Source organism: Dendrobates tinctorius, unplaced genomic scaffold (genome assembly GCF_039654945.1).
Source record: "Dendrobates tinctorius isolate UK_male_01 unplaced genomic scaffold, ASM3965494v1 ptg000046l, whole genome shotgun sequence".
Taxonomy (NCBI): Eukaryota; Metazoa; Chordata; class Amphibia; order Anura; family Dendrobatidae; genus Dendrobates; species Dendrobates tinctorius.
In genome coordinates, this window is record NW_027361714.1 from 2,522,782 (window position 1) to 2,550,152 (window position 27,371).

The 27,371-nt window shown below is 43.4% G+C and overlaps 1 protein-coding gene across 4 annotated transcripts in view; it reads right to left on the reverse strand.

Annotated features, from left to right (window-relative positions):
* The window catches only part of SASH1 (SAM and SH3 domain containing 1), a 222,841-nt gene extending 195,677 nt beyond the window's left edge, over window positions 1–27,164 (reverse strand). Inside the window, exons 1-2 of one of the 4 annotated variants that reach the window (XM_073575658.1) lie at window positions 26,711–27,164; window positions 903–1,031 (exon numbers count right to left, since the gene is read on the reverse strand). In XM_073575658.1, the coding sequence (XP_073431759.1) occupies window positions 903–1,031; window positions 26,711–26,812 (231 nt within the window). In that variant the 5' untranslated portion in view covers window positions 26,813–27,164. The remainder of the gene's footprint in view (window positions 1–902; window positions 1,032–26,710) is intronic. The other 3 variants (XM_073575657.1, XM_073575662.1, XM_073575660.1) reach the window with 3 other exon arrangements.
* Window positions 27,165–27,371: the final 207 nt, after the last annotated feature.

Here is a 27,371-nt window from a genome sequence, read left to right on the forward strand (position 1 = left end):
TTGTATTTTCACTATTTGCAAAATGTTGTTTAAAGGATGAAATAAAAGTTTAGCTTTTTTTCCAGGAAAAATTAAAGCATGTGTTGCCTCGGATTTTCTCATGTACAACTGTTTGGATCGACTTGGTGGGAAGCTGAAGTGAGAAAGCACCGAAATATCCCAGTGATGCATGGGATTCCTCTGTTGGGCTGATGTAAAAAATATAATGTGGGTGGTTGGATTTAGGTTACCTGCTGATTACTTTGTGTTTGCTAAGCATTGTGCTGTTAACAACGTAAAAGGAGGTACTAGGGCAGCAAATCCAATTTCTCCTGGAAACTTGGGAAAACAATACTTCTCAAGGTAGAGAATTGCAGGCTTAGAGGGAGATGGAAATGATGATGATGAATAAGATCCTTTCATAGAGCAGGTTTCTCATTTTCTACTTTGCAACATAATCTTAAAGAGAACCTGTCTCCATGAATACGCAGTCCAATCTAATGGCACCATGCTATGGAGTAGGGGGTGCGGAGGAGTATTAGATGTACCCTAGCTTTATGAGAAAATGTTCAGTATAACCTGGGCTTTAATCATGTAAACCTCTGCTCTTTATGGGACTTTCAGTCCTGTGGGCGGTCCTATCAGTGACTGACAGCTATCTCTGCATAATAGTGCATATAAAGATAACTGTCAGTCACTGATGGGACCGCCCCCTGGATCGAAAGAGGATTACATGGCTAAAGCATGGGTTATACTGAATATTTACTCATAAAACTAGATATTAATCTTCTCAGCTCCCCCTGCTTTATCACATGCTGCCAGCAGATTGGATGGCATTTCTATGGTGACAGGTTATCTTTAAAGTTAATTTTGATGACATGTCAAGATCCACATTGGAGGACAACAATAATTGGAGCCTTTACCTCATCAAGATCCTGGGAAACATGGCGCTTGCGCAGTTCCTCCATTCTTTCGCACACGTCTGTGAAGCAGGTGTTGTAATAATCGGCGTACTGCTCGGCTAGGTCGTCAATGTTTCCCAACGAACCATCCTACGAGCAAAGAAGAGAGAATGTCATGGAGTAAAAAGTTACAAAAACAAGACGTTTCTCAGTCATCAAGTATGGACTTCTAAATGGTCCAATACAGAAGAGATCATCAGCCTTAACAGTAAAATCACTCACAGGTAAAGTGATGAAGTGATGATTACCTTCTAACAATGCCAGCTGTCAAGGGCAGCAAGAACATTTCTTGAAGTAGATGTGTGGGAAGATCTTCATAGGTCTTGAAGGGTCCATATCTTAATAGGTTCTAAGCCCTAAGGCCGGGGTCACACTTACAACCGCAATGCGAGAAACTCGCGCAAGTCTTTCGCCTCAATACCTGGCACTCGGACCGGAGTGTGCGGCTGCATGTATTTCTATGCAGCTGAGTGCTCCGGTCCCGAGTGCCGGCGGCAGTGCCAGGTATTGATGCAAGAGACGCGCAAATTTCTTGCATTGCAGTTGCAAGTGTGACCCCGGCCTATAGCTTATCATATATACTGTATATGCACTGTATTTATGTACAGTTATATACTGTGAGCAGATTTCATATCACTATAAGAAATATGGCACTCAAGTACCAGAAGAAATAAGATTACTCCCTCCCATTGAATCCACTGTAATTACAGTCCTGTACATATCATACCCACATCTTGCTACTTAGTGAAATCATATGCTTTGTGAACGAGTTACCTGAAAACATAGCTGCCTTCTTAGCCATACTCTTGGAACACTTATCACATAAGCTATGCTTTTAAAAAGCTGGTAATGATTCCAAAGGTCAACGAGAAGATAGTGCAAAGCCCAAGACATCCACTTAAGGAGCAATGCAAGTACCAAATCTCCTGGTCATTCATATTTCTTATCATGTGGAGGTTTCTAGTGAAAAACCACAAATATGCACCACCCTGTTCAATATACAGCAAATATTTCAAGAATACGTTTTTGCTTATGGTCTTAAGGTCAGAGGCGGCTTCCAGGCATGGCAGGTGCAGCTCGTACATTACTAAAGACTAAAAAAAAAAAACATGTTTGGCAATCCCTATCGTTTTAACAGAAAATCCAAATGATCCAACTAGTTATTAATGCTTTTATCTTCGCTTTGCACTTCTGCAACCTGTTTTTCAAGTCAGTTACTGTAACATGAACATTTGACAGCTGTAGCGCAATACACACATTTGTCAATTGCAGATGTTTGCTTTGTCAGTTCCACAGACAGCTGTGGGCCATACATATGCCTCAAGAAAAACCCGTTACCAGACTTTGCCTAATTTAAGTCTGGACATTTTTTCTTTAACTGTAGAAAATCCCCTGCCAAATTCCCAACATCCTTCTAAAGTGCACAAAAATGCACACCATAGAAAAATAAGGGCCAAAATGTCCAGAACGGAGCCAAGTTGTTCTCTCTCTCTGGCCAGCACTCCCGGTAAGTGTGACGGACGGTGATCCAGATATGTTCATACCTGTTTGGGCTCCATTTTGCAAAGTAAGAACCAGAATATATTTGGGCAAAGAAAAAAAGACCAAAGAAATGTTTATCGGGACATCTGAAGAAATCCATAATAAAAAGTTATAATAGGTAACTGCTTTTCCTACAGTGTCCTTCATTGGTATGTTCACAGGACAAGGGTCCTTGGTTCGAATCCCACCAAGGACAACATCTGCAAGGAGTTTGTATGTTCTCCCCAAGTGCCTATATGCACGAGCTTACTTCTAGTACACACCAAAGTATAACGTAAACTCTTATGTGCCTTTATGTACTGTACACCTGTACACCAACAGTATGTTCTGAAAATCTGTCATGTGTTAATAAATGATTATTTATCAACTTATCTACAAGTGCATGAATAGATGACCTCTGTGCTGAGCAATGTAATGGCCAATATGTCATATGAAATTAGCCAGATGGCTCCAAATACTGTACTTTTATTTATCTCCGAGACTTGAAGGCTTCTACAATTCATAATGAATCCCCACTAGCACCAGCATTTCATTAAAGCGCATGTCTAGGGTCAATGGATACGCGGCATTCATTAATAGAGCGCCAGAGGGCACAAGTCTACTAGGGAGGATATTCATCTCTATTAACGGATCCTAGGTTCATATAATCTAACACATTATTTGCAGCACTTGCCATACTGAATGCTGGGACACGAAGGTAATTGAAGGCTATAGCACTGGAGAAGGCCAAATGAAAGACTCAATTGTTTAACACTCCAATAGAAAACAGAAGGCATCATTTCACGGTTTTAGGAGAAAGTGCGTTCTGTTGGCGCTAAAGTGTGTACAATGCTAAACTAGACCTGATGATAACGTTTTTACATATCAAGGGATGATCCCTGCGGAACAACTGCTCATTAAGTGAGTGCCAGACAACCAACTTTGTTAAAAAAAATAAATGAACACAACACTTAAGGGCCAAATCGTGGGACATTTAAAGCTCTGCCCTTTTCCCAAGGGAGAGAGCCACCACCAACTACAAAGAAACTCCTTTTTTGGAAAGAATTTACACAAACTGCTTCATACTTGGGACTTTATGAAGCAGAAACTGAGTGATATCATTGTGTTTAAGATTGAGACTAGGTCCATGGAGTTCAACCTACGACCTAAAATGTTGATCCAAAGGAAGTCAAAAACCGCTAATAGCTCCTTACTAGGGAAAAATGTATTTCCGAATCCACATGGGGCAATCAGACTAGTTCCCTGGATCAGTGGCCCATCACAGAATCTAGCGCCCATAACCCGCTTGTAATGCAATTTCTCAAGCAAGCCATCCTTGTACTTTTGTAGCGCATCGGCCATTACATCATGTGGCGGAGAGTTCCATAGTCTCACTGCTCTTACAGTAAGGAATCTGCATCTGTGATTATGATTAAACCTTATCTACTCTAGCCATGGAGGAAGCTCTCGTCACCGCTGCAAGCCTAGGTGTAAAAAGACCATTAGAATGACCAGTCTCTACTTTGCTTGGTGAGAACAGGTGTTTATTAATCTACCCTCCTTCCCATATAGGATAATATTTGGTTTGTTAGGGCATATCGAATTCATACAGGGAGGAGAGCCACTAAGAGAAAAATGCTCCGTTTCAGATTCAATGTGTGAAAGGGATTTGATAGATTCATATCCACTATAAAGTGACAAGTGGCCACTGTGATTACTGCTCAACTATCCAATGTTGATTTGAATCCTACAACATTTTTTAAATGTTACATTACAGCATGTGGATATTATAGACAGGACCCCCCAGAAGAGCCAGAATAAAGAGCATGTGCGGCTCCCATTGATTCAGACGCCATCCATGCACTCTTCTGAAATGCTGGGCCAGAAGCAGTGTCCCTGATTGATGACATCACTGAGTTTCACACCCACAAATTAGTCACATATAAGCAAGACAATAACAATCACAACATCAAAGTTTAGTCTGATGATATAGAACAGTAGGATTGTTATTGAATATAGTCAAAATGCAAATCATACACACACCATTCAGGTGTATCAAAACATCCTATCGGCGGCACATTTTTGTTCTGCAGATTTCTGTTGGAAAAATCAAGCTACAAAAAAAAAAACAACACAAAAATGTCCTCGTCAAAGCATTTCTTCATAAAAAAAAAACATTGACAGAGCCGGATTCCAACCCCTTAAAAATCCCCAAAGATCGTCCAAACCGCTAACTACACTGGACATTGTTGTCAACGACTGGGCATGACTGTTGGACTTTGAGAAGATGTTGAGGCCTTCAGCACCTACAATGTTTGTACTGATTAAGGTTGTGATTATCTAAAATAACCGCTATCTAGCACCTTGCCACACTGAGCCTACTGCCAAAGTACACATCAAAAATAAAAAACCGGGTCTAGCACACCTGAATGGATGCCTTCACCAGCTACCTTGACTTTCCTCAATACAATAGCTATCTCTATTTTCTGAAGACATTGTTTAAGCCATAAGGGTAGCTCCATTTTTGGAACTACTTTAAATATCTATATAGCAAAACCCTCCCACTGGAGTCAGATATACAACATTTTCAGCTATCTAGCCTCATTTAATTACATAGTACCCCAATTCAGCTATTAGAAATGTTCTAGCTGGAAGCGTCAGCACATCTAAATACATATTGATTTGGGCAAGTACAAATGTGAGAAAAGCACTGCGAGTGACAACAGGATAGGATTAGTTTCCTACTAGCCTTCCTTTGCATCATGAAACTGTGATTATTTTTATTTTGTTCATTTCAAGAATTTTTTATTACTAAAAAGGTCAAGAAAAAAATTATTTGAAAAGGAATACTTCTGGGGCTCAGCAAATTCATTCTTTGTTGTTTTATAATATTTTACTGGGAGAGCAAACATATAATATTTATTGAGATGAAAGTATACTTTATGCATTTACAGTGGGGAAAATAAGTATTTGATACACTGTTGACTTTGCAAGTTTTCCCAACTTCAAAGAATGGAGAGGTCTGTAATTTTTATCGTAGGTACACTTCAACTGTGAGAGACAGAATCTAAAAATAAAACCGGAAAATCACATTGTATGATTTTTACATAATTAAATTGCATGACATAAGTACTTGATCACCAACCAACCAGAAAGAACAGCTGCTCTCACAGATCTGGCAGTTTTTCTTTATGAAGCCCTCCTACTCTCCATTCATCACCAGTATTAATTGCACCCGTTGGATCTTGTTACCTGTATAAAAGACACCTGTCCAAACAATCACACTCCAACCTTTCCACCATGGCAAAGACCAAAGAGCTGTCTAAGGACACCAGGGACAAAATTGTATCCCTGTACAAGGCTGGGATGGGCTACAGGACAATAGGCAATCAGCTTGGTGAGAAGGCAACAACTGTTGGCACAATTAATAGAAAATGGAAGAAACACAAGATTACTTGTGTCCATGACAATTTGAAGTTAGCCAATGACAATCTGGATGATCCAGGGGAGGCATGTGAGAAGGTCATGTGCTGAGAGGAGACTAAAATAGAACTTTTTGGTAAAAACTCCACTCGCTGTGTTTGGAGTAAGAAGAAGGATGAGTACAACCCCAAGAACCTCATCCCAACCGTGAAGCGTGGTGGGGAAAACATAATACTTTTGGGGTGCTTTTCTGTAAAAGGGGCAGGACAGTTGCCCTTGAATGGAGGAAGGATGGGGTCATGCATTGTGAGATTTTGGCCAACAACCTCCTTCTCTCAGTAAGAGCATTGAAGATGGGTCTTAGGGTCCCGTTACACATAGTGACGCACCAGCGATCCCGACAACGATACGACCTGGTAAGGATCGCTGGTGCGTCGCTAAACGGTTGCTAATGAGCTGTCAAACAGACAGATATACTCACCGACGCAGCAGCGATCCAGCGATCCATACAACGACCTCGGCGGTCGTTGGTATCTTGTCACACACCGACTCTTCAGACGACTCACGCCTGCGTCCATGTGTTCTGCATCGTCAACGAGGTCGCTCGTTGGCGTCAAACACTGCGATGCGCGCTGGCCAGTGGGACATCAGCGATCAGAAAATGGCCCAGGCCATTCGAGCACGATCAGCGAGATCGCAGCGGAGGCCCGGTCGCCGCTGCGTGTCACATGTAGCGAGATCGGTGACGTTTCAGCGATCTCGCTAGCGATCTCGCTATGTGAGAAAGGGACTTTAGATAGGTCTTCCAGCATGACAAAGACCAGAAACACACAGCCAGAGCAACTAAGGAGTGGCTCGATGAGAGGCATTTCAAGATCCTGGAGTGGCTTAGCCAGTCTCCAGACCTGAACCCAATAGAAAATCTTTAGAGGGAGCTGAAACTCAATGTTGCCCAGTGACAGCCCCAAAACCTGCAAGATCTGGATAAGATCTATATGGAAAAGTGAGTCAAAACCCTACTTCAGTGTGTTCAAACTTGGTCAAGAACTACAGGAAACGTCTGACCTCTGTATTTGCAAACAAAAGTTTATGTGCCAAATAAGTTCTGCTTTTATATTTTATCAAATAATTTTTTCATGCAATAAAATGCAAATTGATTATGTAAGAATCTTACAATGTGATTTTCTGGATTTTTTTTAGATTCTGTTTCTCACAGTTGAAGTGTATCTACGATAAAAATTACAGGCCTCTCCATTCTTTGTATGTGGGAAAACTTGCAAAATCAGCAGTGTATCAAATATTTATTTTCCCCACTGAACATTAATAATAGGACCACTCACCTTTCTCCTTTGACAACTTTTTAAATACATTTTCTAACTTATAGGGAATCTGTCTGCAAGATTTTGCCATGAAATCTGAGAGCACCATGATGTAGGGGCTGAGACCCTGATTCCAGGGAAGTGTCACTTAATGGTTGTGTGTTGTTGTTTCAATAAAATATCAGGGTTTTTTTATCACTGCAAAACTAGGTGTCTTGTGCCTCCTGGTCACCTTCCTCTTTGTAACCTCACACCCACCACTGATCAGCAGCTTTCTGTTAATACACAATGTACCCACAAAGCTGCCAATTGTAATATATATGCGGAGTTATACACAACTCAGCATTCTGGGCATAGACAACAAGGATTCGATTACAACTGTTGAACCCAGTAAACTAAGTGATACAACTCTGGAATCAGGGTCACAGCTCCTACATTATGCCGCTGTCAGATTACATAGCAAAAACCTGCTGACAGATTCCATATAAACAATATAAAAAAAATATTAAAGGTAAACTTTATACTTTTACATTGAAAAATACATTTCAGATTGAAGAAACCAGACCATTAGCCCTCACACATCTTTAAACCCTTCCTGCCCTTGGACATACTCAGTAAGTCATGGTTGGGAAGTTCTACCCGACCTTGGACTTACTAGGTATGCCCAGGCGATTTTTGCGCACACAGAGGCTGTGCGCATGTGATCGCCACTGGGTGATAAGCTGATATCACAACCGACATCCGGCACTTACTGATAGGAGTGGTGCCCCCTTGAATGCATTTAGAAGGCAGGCAGAGGGATGGAAGAACCCTCTGCAATCCGATTGGCGCTCAAATTATGACAATGCAAAAACTAGTTTTTTGGCAATAAAAAGCGTTTTAAGTGTGGGACAGCAGCCAAACATAAAAAAAACTATATAAATCTGGTATCACTGTAATTGCACCAACGAATAAAGTTGTCTAATCACTTATACCGCACAAGTAACAACGTAAAAAATAAATAAAACCAATTCTTCACCTGCTGTTGATTTGTTCGTTCTGCCTCCCAAGGATCGCAGTAAGGCTTGGCTCACATTTTTTTTGTGCTGTATGCTGAGCGCTTACACCGGGGTTTACACGTAAATCTCTGAAATAGGTAATTCAGACGGATCCCCTGGCAGAAGATTTCCTACAATGAGGCAGATGGAGTCCCTGTGGACATTGTTTGGCTTGTGATCCAGTGGTATTCGTTTTTTTAGGCGTGTACAAAAGCACGGTCCGTGCACTTCTGAAATGGACACTGCTAAGAAAAGGCCAGACCGAGTCCAGAGTAACTCTGCTGCCTCTTTATAATGAATGGATCCCTCTGGGATTTCATCTGAATGACATCACTCAGAGATTTACCTGGAAACCCCAATATAAGTGCTCAGCATAGCACACAGGATAAATGTGATTCTAAATGTTATGTAAAATGCTCCCAAAAAAGCTGCAATTCAATCCACAAAAAAGGGAAGTCACCACTCAGGTCCCGTCATCTGTTAAAGGAAATATAGGGGGCTTCCACGCTACTGGAAGTACAAAGGCTCTGGAAAAGCTAAATGGCTCCTCTCCCCACAAAAGAAATTCAGCAAATTCAGTACTCCAAAATCCAAATGTCCCCCTCGCTTCTGAGCCCCAGTGTGTCTAAACCACATTTAGCGCACACATGTTTGGCAATTCCATAGTGATGAGAGCCCGCCTAATTTAAGGGGGCGTGTCTCCAGAAGCATGACCTGGGTACTACAATGTACTGGTGACTACAACATACTGGGCACTACAATAGCAGTTTGCAATTTTCACTTGGCAACATCCACTACTGGTTGTTTTTGGATAACACCCATGGAGTCAAAATTGTCACTACATCTATAGATAAATTCTCAAAGGAATATAATTTCCAAAATGGGGTCACTTGAGGAGAAATTCTGTTCTCCTAGCGCTTAGGGGCTGTGTATATGGAATCCTCAAACTATTCTAGGAAAATCTGCTATCCAAGAGGCAAATAGCGCTCCGTCCCTCCAGAGTCTCACCGTATAGATAAGCAGTACTGTACAGCCACATATGGGGTATTTCTATCTACATTTTGCAGAAATTGTGAGACACATTGTGGTGCCATTTTTACTCATTTCCCCTTGTGAAAATGTAAAATCTGGGGCTAAAAGAAACTTTTGGTGGTAAAAATGTAATTTTTTTTTTTCATAGCCAAATGGTATAACATTTTGTGAAAAACCTGAAATTTTTGCCAAATTTCAATTTTTTTCACAAATAAACCAAAGTCATATCAAACAAATTTATCCACTATCATGAAGACAGTATGTCAAGAAAAAACATTCTCAGGATCAGTGAGATCCGTTGAAGTGTTCCAGAGTTTTTAACACAAAGTGACAGTGGTCAGAAAAGTAAAATTTGGCCAAGTCATGAAGGTGAAAACAGGCTTGGGGGGTTTTAAACATCTGCACATGCAACATGACAGCTTTCTTCTGCTCCTTCTCCTTCCCTTGTATGTACTGACTGGGGGTGCCGAAGAGAAGAAGCTAGGCTTAAAAACTGCTTTTCCATCATACATCACAAGATACTATGGTTCACATTATACAACTGAATATTTGGCTTCTGTAAGTAATTGATTAGAGTATTGTAATTACATGACCGGTTTTCTCTTCATTGTGAAACGTTGCCTACATTTTTTCCAATAAAAATCACATTTTGGACCACAAAACAATCAGAGAAATAGCAAACTTTTTTTTTTTTTACACAATTCTAGATCTTTCAACACATATACAAGGGAGGTATACTTTAATTTGTCATGACGTTCCATTCGAACTAGACCTTCCTTCCTACAGTTTCCTTCTCTCCAGCCTTTAAATAGGATGGGAAATGACTGAAACCACTGGTGGCATTTTCATTTTGTCCTACTCCTACACAGACTTGGTGTAAGAAAAAAAAATTGTTTCCGGCCATTCGGCCAAGTAAAAGCAATGTGCGTAATGAAGGAATGTATACAGTTTACTCGCCCAGTTCAGGATTTCCTCAGGAACTTCAGGTTTCTCCCATAGTTCTACATTGATTCATGCAAGAAAACACCTAATTTATTTGGTCTACTCAAATCATTAACAACAAACCTCTTGCTAAACAAAATTAAAAAAACAAGACCCACTGACTCAAAAAATGGAATACTACCACCTAATATTCCAAACTTAGCCCAAATCATTCCTGATCTGCTTAGAAATGCCAGATCATAAGATCCTGATCATAGACAACAGATCATAGGATCCTGATCATAGACAACAGATCATAGCATCCTGACAACAGATCATAGGATCCGGAGGAAACAAACCTTTAGAATAAAAAACCTACTTAAAATTTATGTTATCGCAAGTGTGGCTAAAAGTCACAGAATTTCGTATTTGTCTGGTATCACAAATCCATGTTTTGTGGTCCAAGTATGGACAGTGATGCAAGGACCGGCTGCGGGACTCCTGACCGGAACTCAACAGCCGCATCCATGTGAATTCGACCTTACTATATAGTTTAGATCTGGTACATATATTGAACATTTTACGGGTCCAAACACCTCAGATAACTTCTCGTTGACTGTGTTCAAGTGTCTTTAGTAGCAAAAATGGAGAAAAGCAGGACAAAACAATCAGGAGTAAAAATTCAACTTGCTCGATTCTTCTCCCTCTTTTGGAGACAGTCAGAAACCCCCACTAATCCAGATAAGTCAGCTTGTCTTGAGAACTTTGATCTAATCTGAATAAACGCTTAGAATAAAACAAAAAAGCATAGAATGATGTTTTAACAATAATACTCAGCATAAAAAATGTCATAAAACTGTTAAGAACTTAGTTATTGTTTGGAATGAAAAAATATATATTTATAACAGGAATATTTCCATTTATTGCAGGAATGTGCTTATCGCCAATCAGAAGCTTTGACCTTGCGTAGGAGCTTAGTGAGAGTGCTTTCATACAAGACTTTTGCCAATTTAATAAAGTTTGCCAAGGTGTAAATATGATTATTTCGCGTAGCACTTGAGTAAGCGCGGCGCCTAATATGTTTTTTGCAATGTTCTAATTCAATGATTTTACTCTATTCAAAAAGATGAATTCAAGACAAATAGCAAGGGAATTGAAATGTATCTGTGAGATTCTTTAAACTCTATTCAGAGCAGCTTGCACAGTGAAAATGTACAGTGTTTTGTGTCTAATTACAATGACAATGGCCAGTATTGTTCTTTCCAACCGCTATCCCTGGCATTCTTAATGAGCATCCTTGTGTAACAGTCATCTCTGTACTGTATTATGTACAGCAGCCTTGAAATGAACAAAGAGGCCCGTGCAAAACAAGTCCGAGCTCAAAAGGGCAACAAGAAAACCCGTTACACTAGACCAACGCTGTCAAAAAAAATGGGGTCATAGACAAGACCACATATAACCTAAGGTCAACATTTTGCCATACTCAACATTAAACCATACATAAAAGTATGAACATAAATCAAGTTATGAGAAAACATAGTGAGAAAAATAGTACTAACCCCAATTAGGATACTACACAACCTATGTGTCATATTTGTCATAAGAACATATTTCGTTCTACTGGAAATGGCAAGTTTCGCCATGGCCTTAGAAATTGCTCCCATCCTAAAGTAGGAAGTGTGTGAGAACTCCATTATTGTAATCATTTACCATCCATAATCGAATTCTACCACATAGAACTCTATGCCTTTCCTGCTCCGTTTTTTGTTTTAGACACACAAATGCCATAAGGACTAATATTTCCTTAAAAGCTGTATGACAACTTCATATTTTGTCCAACTGCCATGGGGAAAGATTACAGGAGTATCTTGTACCTAAAATAAGTGCATAAAGCTGGCCAACGACTCAACAAATTGTCTGTAGAATAGAAAGGTATACAACTTACTTCTATACTTCAATCATCAAAGGTGTCCCATTCTCTCAATAAAGGTGTTGGTTCCAGGCAATGACAACTTCACTCCCACCTTCTACAAATAGCATTTCCAGAGTCTGCACATGATTAGTGCTATTTGTGAAGGGGGCTGGTTAAGAGCCCCGTCACACATAGCGATCTCGCTAGCGAGATCGCTGCTGAGTCACAACTTTTGTGTGTGACAGCGATCAGCGACCGGCCCCCCTGCCGGTATCGTTGATTGCTGCAAGAAACCTCTGGACATTTTTTTCGTCGCTGATCTCCCGCTGGTCAGCACGCATCGCTGCGTGTGACAGGCGGGAGACCAGCGATCAGCTGGTAACTAACGTACACATCGGGTATCCAAGGGACGTGCGTCCCTTGGATACCCGATGTGTACGTTAGTTACCAGCGAGTTACAGGTGCTGCCGCCGCATGCTGGGGACCAGGAGGCAGCAGGACGCCACCAGGAGAGGCCAGGGATGCAGGCGCGCCCTCTGCTGGTAGAGGACTGGAACAGCAGGCACACTTGTCCGCTGCTCCCGGGCTCACTCCTCACCTCGGCGTCAGCATGCTGATCGCTGGTGAAGCGGTCTGTGTGACAGCTCACCAGCGATCACACAGCGACTTATCAGCGATCCTGACACGTTGATATCGTTGTCGGGATCGCTGGTAAGTCGCTATGTGTGACTCCAGCTTAACTCATTACCCTTCTCTGGCTATAGTATTCTTATGCAGTGTTTATTTTCTTATCTAAACAAGTTACTGATCCCAAAAGACCACATCCATGGGCGATATATTTGCCATATGAACTTCTACAGGAAGACAGTAATAGGTCAGCCATGACAAGGTCACTTTTCATGCCTAAGCACATGCACTTTATGTCGTCTGCCATATGTTTAAGTCAAGTCAACAGAAAACATCATGAAAGAATCAATTAATCAGGAACACTAGACAAAATAGCATTCCAATGTAATGCTTCTGAATATCTACATTCTGTTTCAGACAAGAAACTTAAAGGACATAGCATATAAGGGAAAAGATATTTACCCCTAGAAATGGAATGTCCAGACTTCTGATGAAAGAAATCTATGTGACTGCAGACTTCTGAATCCTTAGGGTATGTTTCCACTTTCAGTATTGCAGGCGCTTTGGACGCTGCGGAAACCCCGCTCCGCCCCCCTTTCTATCACCGCATCGTATCCATAGACTGGGTTATTTATCTTGCGTAGACGGAGAGTCTACGCAAGATAAATGGACATGCTGCGGTCTAAAAAGACGCGCCACATGTTCGTAATTTCGGGAGTGTCACCCGCGTTCTTGCATGCATAGTGGAGGGGATTTCTTGCAATCCCCACCACTATGCTGTAACATCTGGATGCTGTGGATTGGACGCTGCGGCTGTGCGCAGTGTCCAATCCACAGCAAATCCTGATGTAATCCTGAACGTGGAAACATACCAGTGCGCCCACTGAATGCAAGATTTGCAAGGACGTGTAGACCAGATGAGCAGGGCTTCACTCAATGCAAGCGAGTTGAAGGAAGACGGCCACATCTAGTTGCATTGTAGCCGGAAGTATGCAAACTGCATACTTGCAGTTACGTGTCCACCCGCTCTCGGCTGCAACACCGGAGAATCTTGACAGCAGGCGGTATGTGTGCTATAAGTATTCAGAAGTGACTGCAGACTTTCAGCACAAGACAGGACAACCTCTATAAGTCATTCAGATCCACTTTGCAGGGGTTCTCCTTTTAGGACTAGAGGAAAAGAGAGCGCAAAGAAAAGAAAAGACCGAGCAAAAGAGAAGAGAACGAGGAAAAGAGTGCAAGAAAGACCGCGAGGAAAAGAGAAGTGAGAGCAAAACAAAAGCAACAAGAGAATGAGAAAAAAGAAAACAGATTTTAACTTCCAAGACAGAAAAATGGATGTCGTCTTTGACAGGTAAGGTAAAGGTGAGAAGGGCAAGTATCATCCAGGTGAAGTAACTTGTAGACAGCGTAACGCAGACCGGGATGTAGCTCCATCTGCACTGTAATCGGCATCTCCAGCAGTCGTAAAGGCAATAAATGGAGTGTGAGTTGAATATGTGGACTGCAGCTTCAGTGATACGTTACTTCCTGGAGCTTCCCATGTGGAACATTCATTTATTTTATAGGAATTATCAATGTGTTGAAGTTACTTTTTGTTACTAAAGATGTATGTCCAGCAGGCGACCTGTGCTTTGCTGAAAAAAATGCCTCTGAAATGCTTTACATTCCTCTCATTCATGCAATACAAAGAACTATCAGGCCTCCATATGGTTCTGAAAATAAGGTCAGGAGGGAAGAAGACAAAACAAGTTCCAGTCCTCCCTTCTTGGAGAATGATGCTACGTTTTAACTTAGAAGGCTATAATCTAAGTAATAATTTCATAATCTGAGTTAAGACATGTGTTCCATGATGAAAACCATTCTAGACCACTTTCCCATGAAAGGTTACAGAAAAGCAATTGGAAAAATAAAAGAGTAATATCTCTGGCCAATAACGCCAAGAAAACATCCTACCAATTTCCTGATGACTGTTTCACAAACAAAATACACAATTAAGAAGAAACAACTCGTGTTTCCTAATGGAGAACGCCTTTATCAGTGGAACCTTACATCCAAAACCGGAATATTGAGGAAGACACAGGATTTCAGAAAGGTGGGAGACTTCCTGACCCTTGGTGGATGTTTTGGATTAGAGGTCTCCTCGCTGTGGTCAATTGAATGATAACAGATGGAGATGAATGGAAGGTTTTTCCGCACAGTATATTTTATGGGCTGACTTTTATTCGAAGAGGTTATGCAAGGCGTAAGGCTCACAACCATACGCCTGATGCAGCTGGAAATACTTAGCACACATCTAAAACATGTTTAGGGGGATTTTAAATTAGAATCAGCTTCTATATGCCAACAAAACTAATTGGTTCAAAGTTCAATCTTCACAAGATCTCACTGCTGAATTACGGTAAGTAAATTAAGGACATTTTAGGATCAATGTTGCACAACAAGACAAAAGGTATTTAGATACTCATTCCAGCTCATATTTACCCCTCGTGGTCAATTACATATCCACAACCGCTGGTACATAACAAATATACAGGCTCAGAACCAGGGCTGTGGAGTCGGTAAGCCAAACCTGCGACTCCGACTCCTCAATTTCCCTTCCACCGACTCAGACTCAGACTCCGACTCCACAGCCCTGCTCATAACAGTATGGAACAATTCAATTCAACTTGCACACAACTGTTTCTGGCTTATTACCCTTCATCAGTACAAGATATGTAAATTATGGCTCTGGCCCATTCCTTTTAAGTAATATGGAAAACAGCAAGATTAAGAAAAAATATCTTGGTTATGTTACACATGCATTTTTACACTGTTTTTCGGAAGGAGGTCCCTTCTTCCTCAGATGTATACCCATTGTGAGTGGGTGGATTCTTCGCTATTCGTTTGTCAAGAAACTCTACATATGAATAGTACCTGGTAGTACAGAGGAACAATGACAAACAGACCAAAAAAGAAAGCAAGAGCCCTTATGCAAGGTTGCAAACGTTACTGGCACACTAACAAAAACCCAAATGTAAGGCATCTGATAGATATGTTGGTAGCAAAAAAATATATAAATAGTAATCTTGGCCACAAACGTCTCATCCCGCGATGCTGATGAATCTTATTGCAAATCTCATAATTGATAGACTTCAGCTGACTTTAACCCTTCTACAGGGGCCAATGATTGGGAAACAAGTGTTCATAAAACCGCCCATTCCCAATTATAAATCTGAACAGTACAGCAAAGTCCTGTTGAGCAGAGAAAATGCTCACTCTTCTCGGCAGCACATCGTCCTGTGCACACAGGTGACGCGGTGCCAACAACATGATGTTCGATGTGCACAGCACGATTGTATTAACAATCATTCTGTGTCAGCATGTCCAAACAGGCCAACAATTGGTTGTATAAAAAAGCCGATTGGTGGCTGTTTCAAGGCGGAAGAGAGTGGTGGGAAAGGTCAGTGTAAATAGGCCCTTTCAAAGCATGGTGTACACATGCACAAAGAAAGCTTCCATCAAGAGTAACGGCCAATAGCTTGAGGTCTGATCTGAGAAACAACGTTCAGATTGTCTTCTTACCAAGTTATTACTGATCTATTACATTATCCATATACTTAATGGTTGGCCTCCGGGAAGAACAATTCAACCTACAAGAGCATTAATAGGAAATGACAGCACAATGTACTTTTCAGACATGGCACTAAATGACGTGTTTAATGAGGGCATTTCTGTGCCACTTTACCTCTCTTAATAGCCTTCACTGTTCCATTACTGTATAGCGGCCATGAAACCTTACATTTAACACCAGATGCCTGACTCCAGTAAGGACAAACCACTACAATAACTGGACTGTTCACTGTCGGGAATCTCAGAAGACACATCTCCAGCTTGTTTTTATCTCCTCTGAATGAGCGTATCTGTCTACGAGGCCAATGGTAGAATGGTGCTGTACTCTATGAATAGGACAGACTGAGGCTCTCTATATGACCTTTTGTTGGCTTTCAGTGGACCACAACTTTCTTCAGAGAATCCGGCACAAGTATGCATTCTACATACACGTTTCGCTAACTCTGATGTTTTCACCAGATATGAGATAAACTGCTGCATATGTAGAATTTGGGGAATTTATTCTCCTCGTTACGTGACAAATGTTAGTCTACAAATCTGAAATGGCTGCAGGAGAAATTCTATCTGTACAATACGGTGATGCCGCCTGACCCTTGACTCTGCCTTATGCCTTATGCCTTATGCCACCAAATGGATTGAAATCTGCATATGCATTCACTTAAAGAGGTTGTCCCTCAGATATGCCATAAATGTCTAATGCAGGTCCCACTACCAAGACCAGCCAGTGTCCTAAGAATGAAAATGAACTGTTGGCCACACAATATTCTGAACTCCCATAGAAATGAATGGAAAGAGCCATCAACACATAGCCAACTCTCTATTCCTGTTGGTGCAAATCAGGACCCCATAAATTGCAAAGATGGAATACCCCATGTGCAGTAGACACAGACCACTTTTAGTCCTCTTTCAGGCAATGTTCTGCATCAGGGCTAGTTTGTTAAAACATAACAAACCCCACTGTACTCCATTTTCCCATTTCCATCAGTAAGTTTCTGCCACTGCTCCCAGTGTCTGGCATAGATTTCGTCACTGGTGTCACATTGACAGCACTGCAGTCAATCAGCGAGACACTGAGCACTGTTGTTGGAGTGACGTCAGTGCCGCAGCCTGTGACAGACATCAGGAGTAGTGGCGGAAACTCACCGGTGGTCACAGGTAAAGTGAGTTGAGCGGGGTTTGTTATTTTATTTGACAACTCATAGCAGAAGATTGTCTGAATGGGGTTCAACCCCTTTAAAGCCCCATGCACATTATATTGTATAGCTGTAATTCGGCTATACAGTTATCTCACCTAACTTTCCCATACATAGGGAAGATTTTGCCTTCTTTTAGGCCGGTTTCACATTTGCGGTTGTGTCCGCAGCGTTTCGTCCGCATCCATCTGCATGCGTCATGCGTACCTATCTTTAACATGGTGTACGTATGGACATGCGTTTGCATGCGTTCGTCTGTGGAAGCAAATGACAATCTAGCTGGCATCTGACCACAAGCATACAAATCACCCTTGAGGTCACAGATGACTGGAAGAGGAGCCGAATCCTAATAGCATGTACATTATCAGGGCTGGATGACCCATTTAAAATAAATAAGTGGAATCCTATTACTCATCACTAGAAAAGAACTTCCAGCACTACCTTATACTACACCATGATACTTTGATAGCTTGTATTGTGAGGCTTTTGCTCCATGTGAGTTAAGCCCCCATTACACACGGCGAGATCGCTAGCGATATCGCTGAAGCGACAACGATTTTGTGACGCAACAGCGACATCGCTAGCGATCTCGCTAAGTGTGACACGCGGAAACGACCGGCTCCCTGCTGCTATGTCGCTGATCTGCGCGAACGTTCAGGATCATTTTTTGATCGCTGGCGTCACGCTGACCAGCATACATCGCTGTGTTTGACGTCCCTTATCAACGACGAGCGACCTCGTTGGCGACTCCGAACTCATATAGATAGCGCTGAAGGACGCCTATTCAAAGTCTGAATCGCAATTATAGACAGTGTGTGACACGGTACCAACGATCGCCGAGGTAGTTAGTGACATCACTGATCGCTGATGCGTCGTTATGAAGATCGGCCTGTATGACTGCTTACTAGCGATGCACAAACGATCTTAGCCAGATCGTATCGTTGTCGGAATCGTTGGTGCATCGCTACGTGTAACGGTACCCTAACACTAGAGTATGACAGAAGACTGATGGGGTCGTATTGTTGACTTTGAAAGAGTTTAACGGGAACTTTTTAGTTTCAGTTGCACAACCTTTTAAAAGCATTTCAGAAAATAGCTTTATTTACAAGAGTCAAGACCCTTCACTTTAGCAAGAATGATGCCCAAATTGTCTGGAGACTGCTTTCTCAGCACTGGGAATGGTAGAAGAGCAGAACACAGCTCGTTACCAAAATAATTTGTTCTACTTAACATGCATATGCTTAAAGTATTTTTAATGATTACAGCAGCCATCTATGTCCCAGGGCTGTGCCCTTCTACAACTAGGGAGTCCGTAAACAGGCAGAAGTCTCACCAAAGACGGCAGTGAATAAGAAACCTGTCCTTTCCTCAAACCGTCCTTTTGGAATTTAGCTAAAGACATGACTCAATACCCCTTTTTTTAAGGGTTCCACTAATTAACAGTGTTGCTTCTTACACTGCCATATGCTACAAAAGAAAAGAAAAATGGAACACACTGTTTTAAAGGAAAATTTGATAGTGTGGTCACCATGTGGTGGTGATCATTTACATTTCCATAGCTTCTAGAGCAGGGTTCCCCAACTCCGGTCCTCAAGGCCCACCAACAGGTCATGTTTTCAGGATTTCCTTAGTATTTCCAAGGTGATAATTGCATCACCTGTACAATACAAGGGAAACCCTGAAAACATGACCTGTTGGTGGGCCTTGAGGACTGGAGTTGGGGAACCCTGTTCTAGAGAACCGAACAACTGATACACGCTGTCAGATCCATGGGCAGCATGTATCAGACACTTCAACCACGTATGTTTAATTCTGAAAAAAAATCTCTGAAAACTGCAGCATCTCACAGTAAAAATATAGGATAACAGCCTGCCGAGACGAATATTCGTGGGAAATTAGTTGCAGAAGCGGATCCCTAGCAGCTTCTCCTCATCTGCTGCCCCTAGGAACCCATTGAAATGCTTTATTAGGTGATTGACAGGGTTTATAAGGTATAAAACTGGTGACAATTTCATGAACATCCAGTTGTAATCACGAGTATTTCAGAGAAGTCTCATGCACCACAAGAACACCGCACAAACTCGACACGACCTTCCACCCAGCCAAAGAATGGAAGCATGTCTAAGGCAACAGAGATAAAGAAAAAGTTTATTTATTTATTCATTCCATCAGATTAAAATGAAAACAGTAGCAAAACAATGTAGCAACATTTTGTCCATATGATATTAATCAAGTGAAACAAGAATAAAAAGCATTAGATAAAAACACATGTGGCAGCTATTTAAACAATATGGTCACACACTGTGACCGTCAGTAGCTGCCACATCTGCTTGTCTGTATCGATTGCTTCTTATATCTGTCTTACTTGATAAAGGCCACATGGCCGAAACATTGCTACATTGTTTTGTTACTATTTTTGCCTTTTATTAGTCTGATGGAATAAATAAAAGATGGTCTATCTCTGGTGCCTTTGACATGGTTGTAGTAAGCAATAAATGACCACTTGTGGCCAAATGTTTTATGCTTTTAGGCTGGTTTCACTCATCTGTGTTTCGCGCTCTTGTTACGTACCTGTCCCAGATCCGTGCTTTGTTTCCCTCACCCCGGTCCATTATACTCTATAGTGCTCCACATTGGTCTTTGCAAATAGCCATGAGTGCTCCCATGTGATCATCTGCCCAGGCCTATATAAAGCTCTTTGAGACACATCCTCATGTATTGGTATTACATTAAGACTTCGGTATTGCTTGGACCTTGGTTTGCTACAAACTTTCTTCTGCACATGGAATGCCTGCGGTTTCCTAACAACTTCTGCCTACATGGGGTTTCCTGCACTTCACCTGCCTTAGTTCTTGCGGTTTCCTGACTTCCTCCGCTCACCTGCGGTTTCCTGCATTTTGCCTGCCTTCCTATTGTTTCCTGAAGTTCTCCACCTGTCTGCTGTTTGTGGCTTCCAGGACTCCACCTGCCAGCCTGCGGTTTCCTCGACCTATTCTGCCTAATTGTCTGCGGTCTCCTGGACCTTCCACCTGTCTGTAGTTTCCGTGTCCCACACCTAGCTGCTGCACCAATGCCCGCGGCCCATGTGCCTACCGGGACCTTAAGCTTAGTGGATCCATCTCACCTAGTGAGCCTTAAGGCCCCGTCTCTCATAGCGAGATCGCTAGCGAGATCGCTGAAGCGTCACCGATTTTGTGACGCAACAGCGACCTCGGCAGCGATCTCGCTAGGTGTGATACGTAGCAGCAACCAGGCCCCCGCTGCGATGTCGCTGATCGTGCTTGAATGTCCTGGGCCATTTTTTGATCGCTGGTGTCCCGCTGGCCAGCATGCATCGCTGTGTTTGACACCGACGAGCGACCTTGTTAGCGACTCAGAAATCATGGACGCAGGCTGGAGTCGTCAGAATAGCTGCTGTGTGACAAGGTCCCAATGACCGCCAAGGTCATTATACGGATCGCTGGATCGTTGCTGCGTCGTTGGTATGTCTGCCTGTTTGACGGCCATGTAGCGATCATGTAGCGACACACCAGCGATCCTTACCAGGTCGCATCGTTGTCAGGATCGCTGGAGCGTCGCTTAGTGTAACAGTACCTTAACAGTTATGTATGCACAGATTGGCAGTGGGTTTCAGGACTTGATAGCCTCACGTATATGTCAGGGGACCCGTGGCCAGTCATGCATCGCTGTTGGCACTTGGAAGCTTGGATGTGTGAATTCGGTCTTACACTGAACATTGATCAAGTAATGCAAATTATAATATAATAATCACTAAATTTACAGGAGCCTTTAGCTGATCTGAAGCTCTCTGCTATTCATCTAGGCCAGACCACAAATAGCACATCGCTATAATAATGTGACAATTTCCAAAGATTCACAGATGCGCTGTTTGGGAATAGAACTGACAAAGGCATATACAGTTGTGGCCAAAAGTATTGACACCCCTGCAATTCTGTCAGATAATACTCAGTTTCTTCTTGAAAATGATTGCAAACACAAATTCTTTGGTATTATTATCTTCTTTTAATTTGTCTTAAATGAAAAAACACAAAAAGAATTGTCCTAAAGCCAAATTATCTGACATAATTGCAGGGGTGTCAATACTTTTGGCCACAACTGTATGGGGCATATAGCAACCAATATATGTGGCTTCATTGCTCCTACTCATAAGCGCAGAATCGCTCAGTCAACAGGGGTCAGTCATAAAGGATTGGTGTACCCTGACAGTAGCAGAATGGGAAAACAATCATGTATCACTAAACTGTCTGGATAAACAGAAAATACAAATCTATGTCCCATTCACACATGTCGGTTTCAACAAAAGTCCATGCAGGTTCCATGCCGAAATCCACATCAAATCTGATGACATACAAATCCCATGCATATGAACATGGTCTCTGCACCCGGATTATAAGCTGTGCTGTGGATTGAAAGATTTGCTGCAGAAATTGGCAGCGAGCTATTTCCACATGTGAAAACCAAGGATTAGCTCCACTGAAAAACTTCTGGTGCTGCTAGTCCTCATGTGGATCTGCTGCGCTCCCATGGCAGAGATCTGACCATTGATCTTGGATCTCAAAGCAATTAGGTGTCGGATTTACAATACGCATATCTGGCACTTGTGGACCAGGTCTAAAAGGTTTATATTTATTGTAAGACAGCGCTTACTGAATGTGTTGGGGGACACTCGCTTGGCAGCAGGATGAAGGCACCCAGGAACGTTCTCTCGCTTAAACAGTCCATGCGGTATATTTAGGCTCAGCATAAACCACTGTAGGCCATGTTACACATCACAGACACATTGTCCATAGCACTTCATAGTACACGGCTTTAAGTCGGTCACAAAACATGCCAGACTTCTTTGTCCAGTTACCGTGGACGACCGCACGCCGTGCCAATGTCTCTTTCACAGTTTTACTTCATGACACACAACATTAGATTGCAGTCTCTAAATACGCTGGACCTCACTTCGTCCAGTTACCGTGGGTGACCGCATAGTTCACTAACTGACCCTCGTCAGTGCACACAGTCCCCCCATACTCTTGGTTACTTTCCAGGCTCTCCACTCCACACGCTGACTCCTTGTCAGTCATAGGTTTCTAGGGAAGCTGCCTAACTGGGATCACTGTCCTGGACGATGATTTGTTCCACAGGCCAAACCCGACAGTCCAGACCCTCAGAAGGACGGTAGCTTCCCCACCACAGTTAGCTGTCACAGGCTCTGTGTAAATGGTCTCACCCTGTGCTATTCAGGAATCCGGTCCACTCGCAGGACCTTCCAACACAGAGACCATCCTATTTCAGGGCCTTACAACACAGATCATGTGACCAAACCACAGTCACATTATGTAGCTGAAAACCACCCCCATAGGTGGGAGGTGTATGTGGTTAGCCAGTCCCGTCCAGCTCTCCGGCTAACCCTGTAAGCCCCCCTTTATAAACAAAAACAAGGCTCTTGGAACTACAGGTCCCAGAGCAATATTTCAGGCTTACAGTGCAGAGGACCTTCTCCTCTGCGACACATACAGGCCATTTACAACAATGCCGGCCACTGTCTCATGCTATGCTAATTCTATTGCTAGCACAGCTTTTCATGCACTGGGAGACTGTCAGACTGGGAAAGTGGAAAAGAGTGTATAAGTACATCCCAAGATGTACAAGGAGTATGTGAAACCAATGAGAAGATGCGTGGCAATAAGTGACAGACACCCCAGTATTGATGTATAAAATACATTGCTGGCACTTCCTCTCAATAAGCCACAGGGATACCGGGTGAAGAGTTTTACACTCTGGAGACCATCCTATATGCAGATGACAGGTATGGCCATATAAGCGCAGGCAGCACTCCTCACTATTCATACTCAGTCACACCAGTGTGAGAAGAGCCAGAGACATTCCCTCCGACATCTGCTCGCTGACCCCCAATGGCTCCCAGTGTACAGATCACACAGGGATGAGACCTAAGCTGGTCACCCTCTACACACTATAGCCGGCCTTGGAAGATGCGGATACTTCTTCAGCTGTCCCTGCTAGTAGAGCATTTAGTGGGGAAAGTTTACTAATAAATGCCCCAGAAGGTAACAGATTATTTACACTGACCCCAGATAGGCAAGGTAGGAACCATATATCAGCGCCACGTGTTATGTATAGGGTGCTGAATCGTGCATCAAATTATTCTACAGATAAGCACTGGAATAACCTGCACCGCATGGCCCATAGAATGAGATGGTGCATCCAGAGCACACAGCAAAGAACAATGTGACTGCAGACCTGATAAGCAATCCCAAAACTATCAGTATATTCACCAATATCGGGGTGAAGCACTGAGAGATCATGGCACAAAACCCTGGCACAGCATAACACACCACTCTGTGCCACAGAGGACAGGTAAAGCAGGGCACACATAATATCACACTCTGTGCCCCTAATTAGGTAGATGGGTATCACTCTGAGCCACGAAAAAGGTAGGCAGAGCAAAGAACACATCACATACCACGCAGAGCCCCTGATCAGGTAGGCAGAGCGAGCACACATAACATACCACTCTGTGCCCATGATCAGGTGGATGGATACTACTCTGTGCCCATGATCAGGTGGATGGATACTACTCTGTGGTCATGATCAGGTGGAAGGATACTACTGTGTTCCTGATCAGGTAGATGGATACTACTCTGTGCCCATCATCAGGTGGATGGATACTACTCTGTGCCCATCATCAGGTGGATGGATACTACTCTGTGCCCATAATCAAGTGGATGGATACTACTCTGTGCCCATAATCAAGTGGATGGATACTACTCTGTGCCCACGACCAGGTGGATGGATACTACTCTGTGCCCACGATCAGGTGGATGGATACTACTTTGTGCCCATGATCAGGTGGATTGATACTACTCTGTGCCCATGATCAGGTGGATGGATATTACTCTGTGCCCATGATCAGGTGGATGGATACTACTCTGTGCCCATGATCAGGTGGATGGATACTACTCTGTGCCCATGATTAGGTGGATGGATACTACATTGTGCCCATGATCAGGAAGATGGATACTAATCTGTGCCCATGATCAGATAGATAGATACTACTCTGTGCCCATGATCAGGTGGATATATACTACTCTGTGCCCATGATCAGGTGGATATATATACTACTCTGTGCCCATGATCAGGTGGATGGATACTACTCTGTGCCCATGATCAGGTAGATGGATACTACTCTGTGCCCATGATCAGGTGGATGGATACTACTCTGTGCCCATGATCAGATGGATGGATACTACTCTGTGCCCATGATCAGAAGGATGAATATTACTCTGTGCCCATGATCAGGTAGATGGATACTACTCTGTTCCCATGATCAGGTGGATGGATACTACTCTGGGCCCATGATCAGGTGGATGGGTACTACTCTGGGCCCATGATCAGGTGGATGGATACTACTCTGTGCCCATGATTAGGTGGATGGATACTACATTGTGCCCATGATCGGATAGATATACTACTCTGTGCCCATGATCAGGTGGATATATACTACTCTGTGCCCACGATCAGGTGGATGGATACTACTCTGTGCCCACGATCAGATGGATGGATACTACTCTGTGCCCATGATCAGAAGGATGAATATTACTCTGTGCCCCTGATCAGGTAGATGGATACTACTCTGTTCCCATGATCAGGTGGATGGATACTACTCTGTGCCCATGATCAGGTGGATGGGTACTACTCTGTGCCCATGATCAGGTGGATGGATACTACTCTGTGCCCATGATTAGGTGAGTGGATACTACATTGTGCCCATGATCAGGAAGACAGGTACTAATCTGGGCCCATGATCAGGTGGATGGATATTATTCTGTGCCCATGATCAGGTGGATGGATACTACTCTGTGCCCCAGATCAGGAAGATGGATACTACTCTGTGCCCATGATCAGAAGGATGAATATTACTCTGTGCCCCTTATCAGGTAGATGGATACTACTCTGTTCCCATCATCAGGTGGATGGATACTACTCTGTGCCCATGATCAGGTGGATGGATACCACTCATTGCCCGTGATCAGGTGGATGAATACTGCTCTGTGCCCATGATCAGGTGGATGGATACCACTCTGTGCCCATGATCAGATGGATGGATACTACTCTGTGCCCATAATCAGGTGGATGGATACTACTCAGTGCCCATAATCAGGTGGATGGATACTACTCTGTGCCCATAATCAGGTGGATGGATACTACTCTGTGCCCATGATCAGGTGCATGGATTCTACTCAGTGCCCATAATCAGGTGGATGGATACTACTCTGTGCCCATGGTCAGGTGGATGGATACTACTCTGTGCCCATAATCAGGTGGATGGATACTACTCAGTGCCCATAATCAGGTGGATGGATACTACTCTGTGCCCATAATCAGGTGGATGGATACTACTCTGTGCCCATGATCAGGTGCATGGATTCTACTCAGTGCCCATAATCAGGTGGATGGATACTACTCTGTGCCCATGGTCAGGTGGATGGATACTACTCTGTGCCCATAATCAGGTGGATGGATACTACTCAGTGCCCATAATCAGGTGGATGGATACTACTCTGTGCCCATAATCAGGTGGATGGATACTACTCTGTGCCCATGATCAGGTGCATGGATACTACTCTGTGCCCATAATCAGGTGGATGGATACTACTCTGTGCCCATAATCAGGTGGATGGATACTACTCTGTGCCCATGATCAGGTGCATGGATTCTACTCAGTGCCCATAATCAGATGGATGGATACTACTCTGTGCCCATAATCAGGTGGATGGATACTATTCTGTGCCCATAATCAGATGGATGGATACTACTCTGTGCCCATAATCAGGTGGATGGATACTACTCTGTGCCCATAATCAGATGGATGGATACTACTCTGTGCCCATAATCAGGTGGATGGATACTACTCTGTGCCCATAATCAGATGGATGGATACTACTCTGTGCCCATAATCAGATGGATGGATACTACTCTGTGCCCATGGTCAGGTGGATGGATACTACTCTGGGCCCATGATCAAGCAGGTAGAGCAGGAAGAACCAGTCAATCAGCTGCTCCACAATCTACTCCTATCGATTAGTATGTCCTGGGATGGCAACCTCCTGGGGGTCCCTCTCCCAGCCCCTCCCCCACTCACCAGCATTCCCATCACCTCTGTCCAGAGGTCGGAGAAGGAGTCAGACACGATGCCCTCAGCCTGAGGCTCCGGACTGCTGGCTTCTGCCTGGTCCCCGTCCATTGTGGTGCAGCCAGCGATGCTTCAGGACGTGTCAGTGCCTCTGCTCCTCACTAGTAGCATTCCCGAGGTGGCAGCTCTGGGGGAGGCACTGCAGACCTCACTGTGCCCCCCTGTGGCCGCTGTACCATGGTGGCTCCTGCGTGTGCCCGGCCGCCAGCGGAGACTGACACGAACTCCTGCTCGGGCGCCTGGACCGCTCCACAGAGTTAGAGCAGGGGGAGGCAGCAGGCGAAGTGTTGTCCCGGCGGCTCAGTGAGACTTGTGTGCTCACAGGCTGTGTGCAGTGTCTGCTCGGAATGTGCGCACACCTCCCCCTCCTGACTAGTGTGCTCTCCCGTCCCCCAGGACAGCAGCTCAGTGAGAGTGACAGCTCCTCGCTGCTCGGGATGCGGGGCGCCATAAGCTTACACAGCATGTCATTACTTTTCAGCATGTAAATATTAGTTTTCACTTGTGAGAAATAAAGCTCCAATGACCAGTTATGTCGTGTACTTAGTATGTCGCCACCTGATGGTCAGTTTGTGGCGAAGTGCACTGCCACCTAATGCCCTGAGGAGCA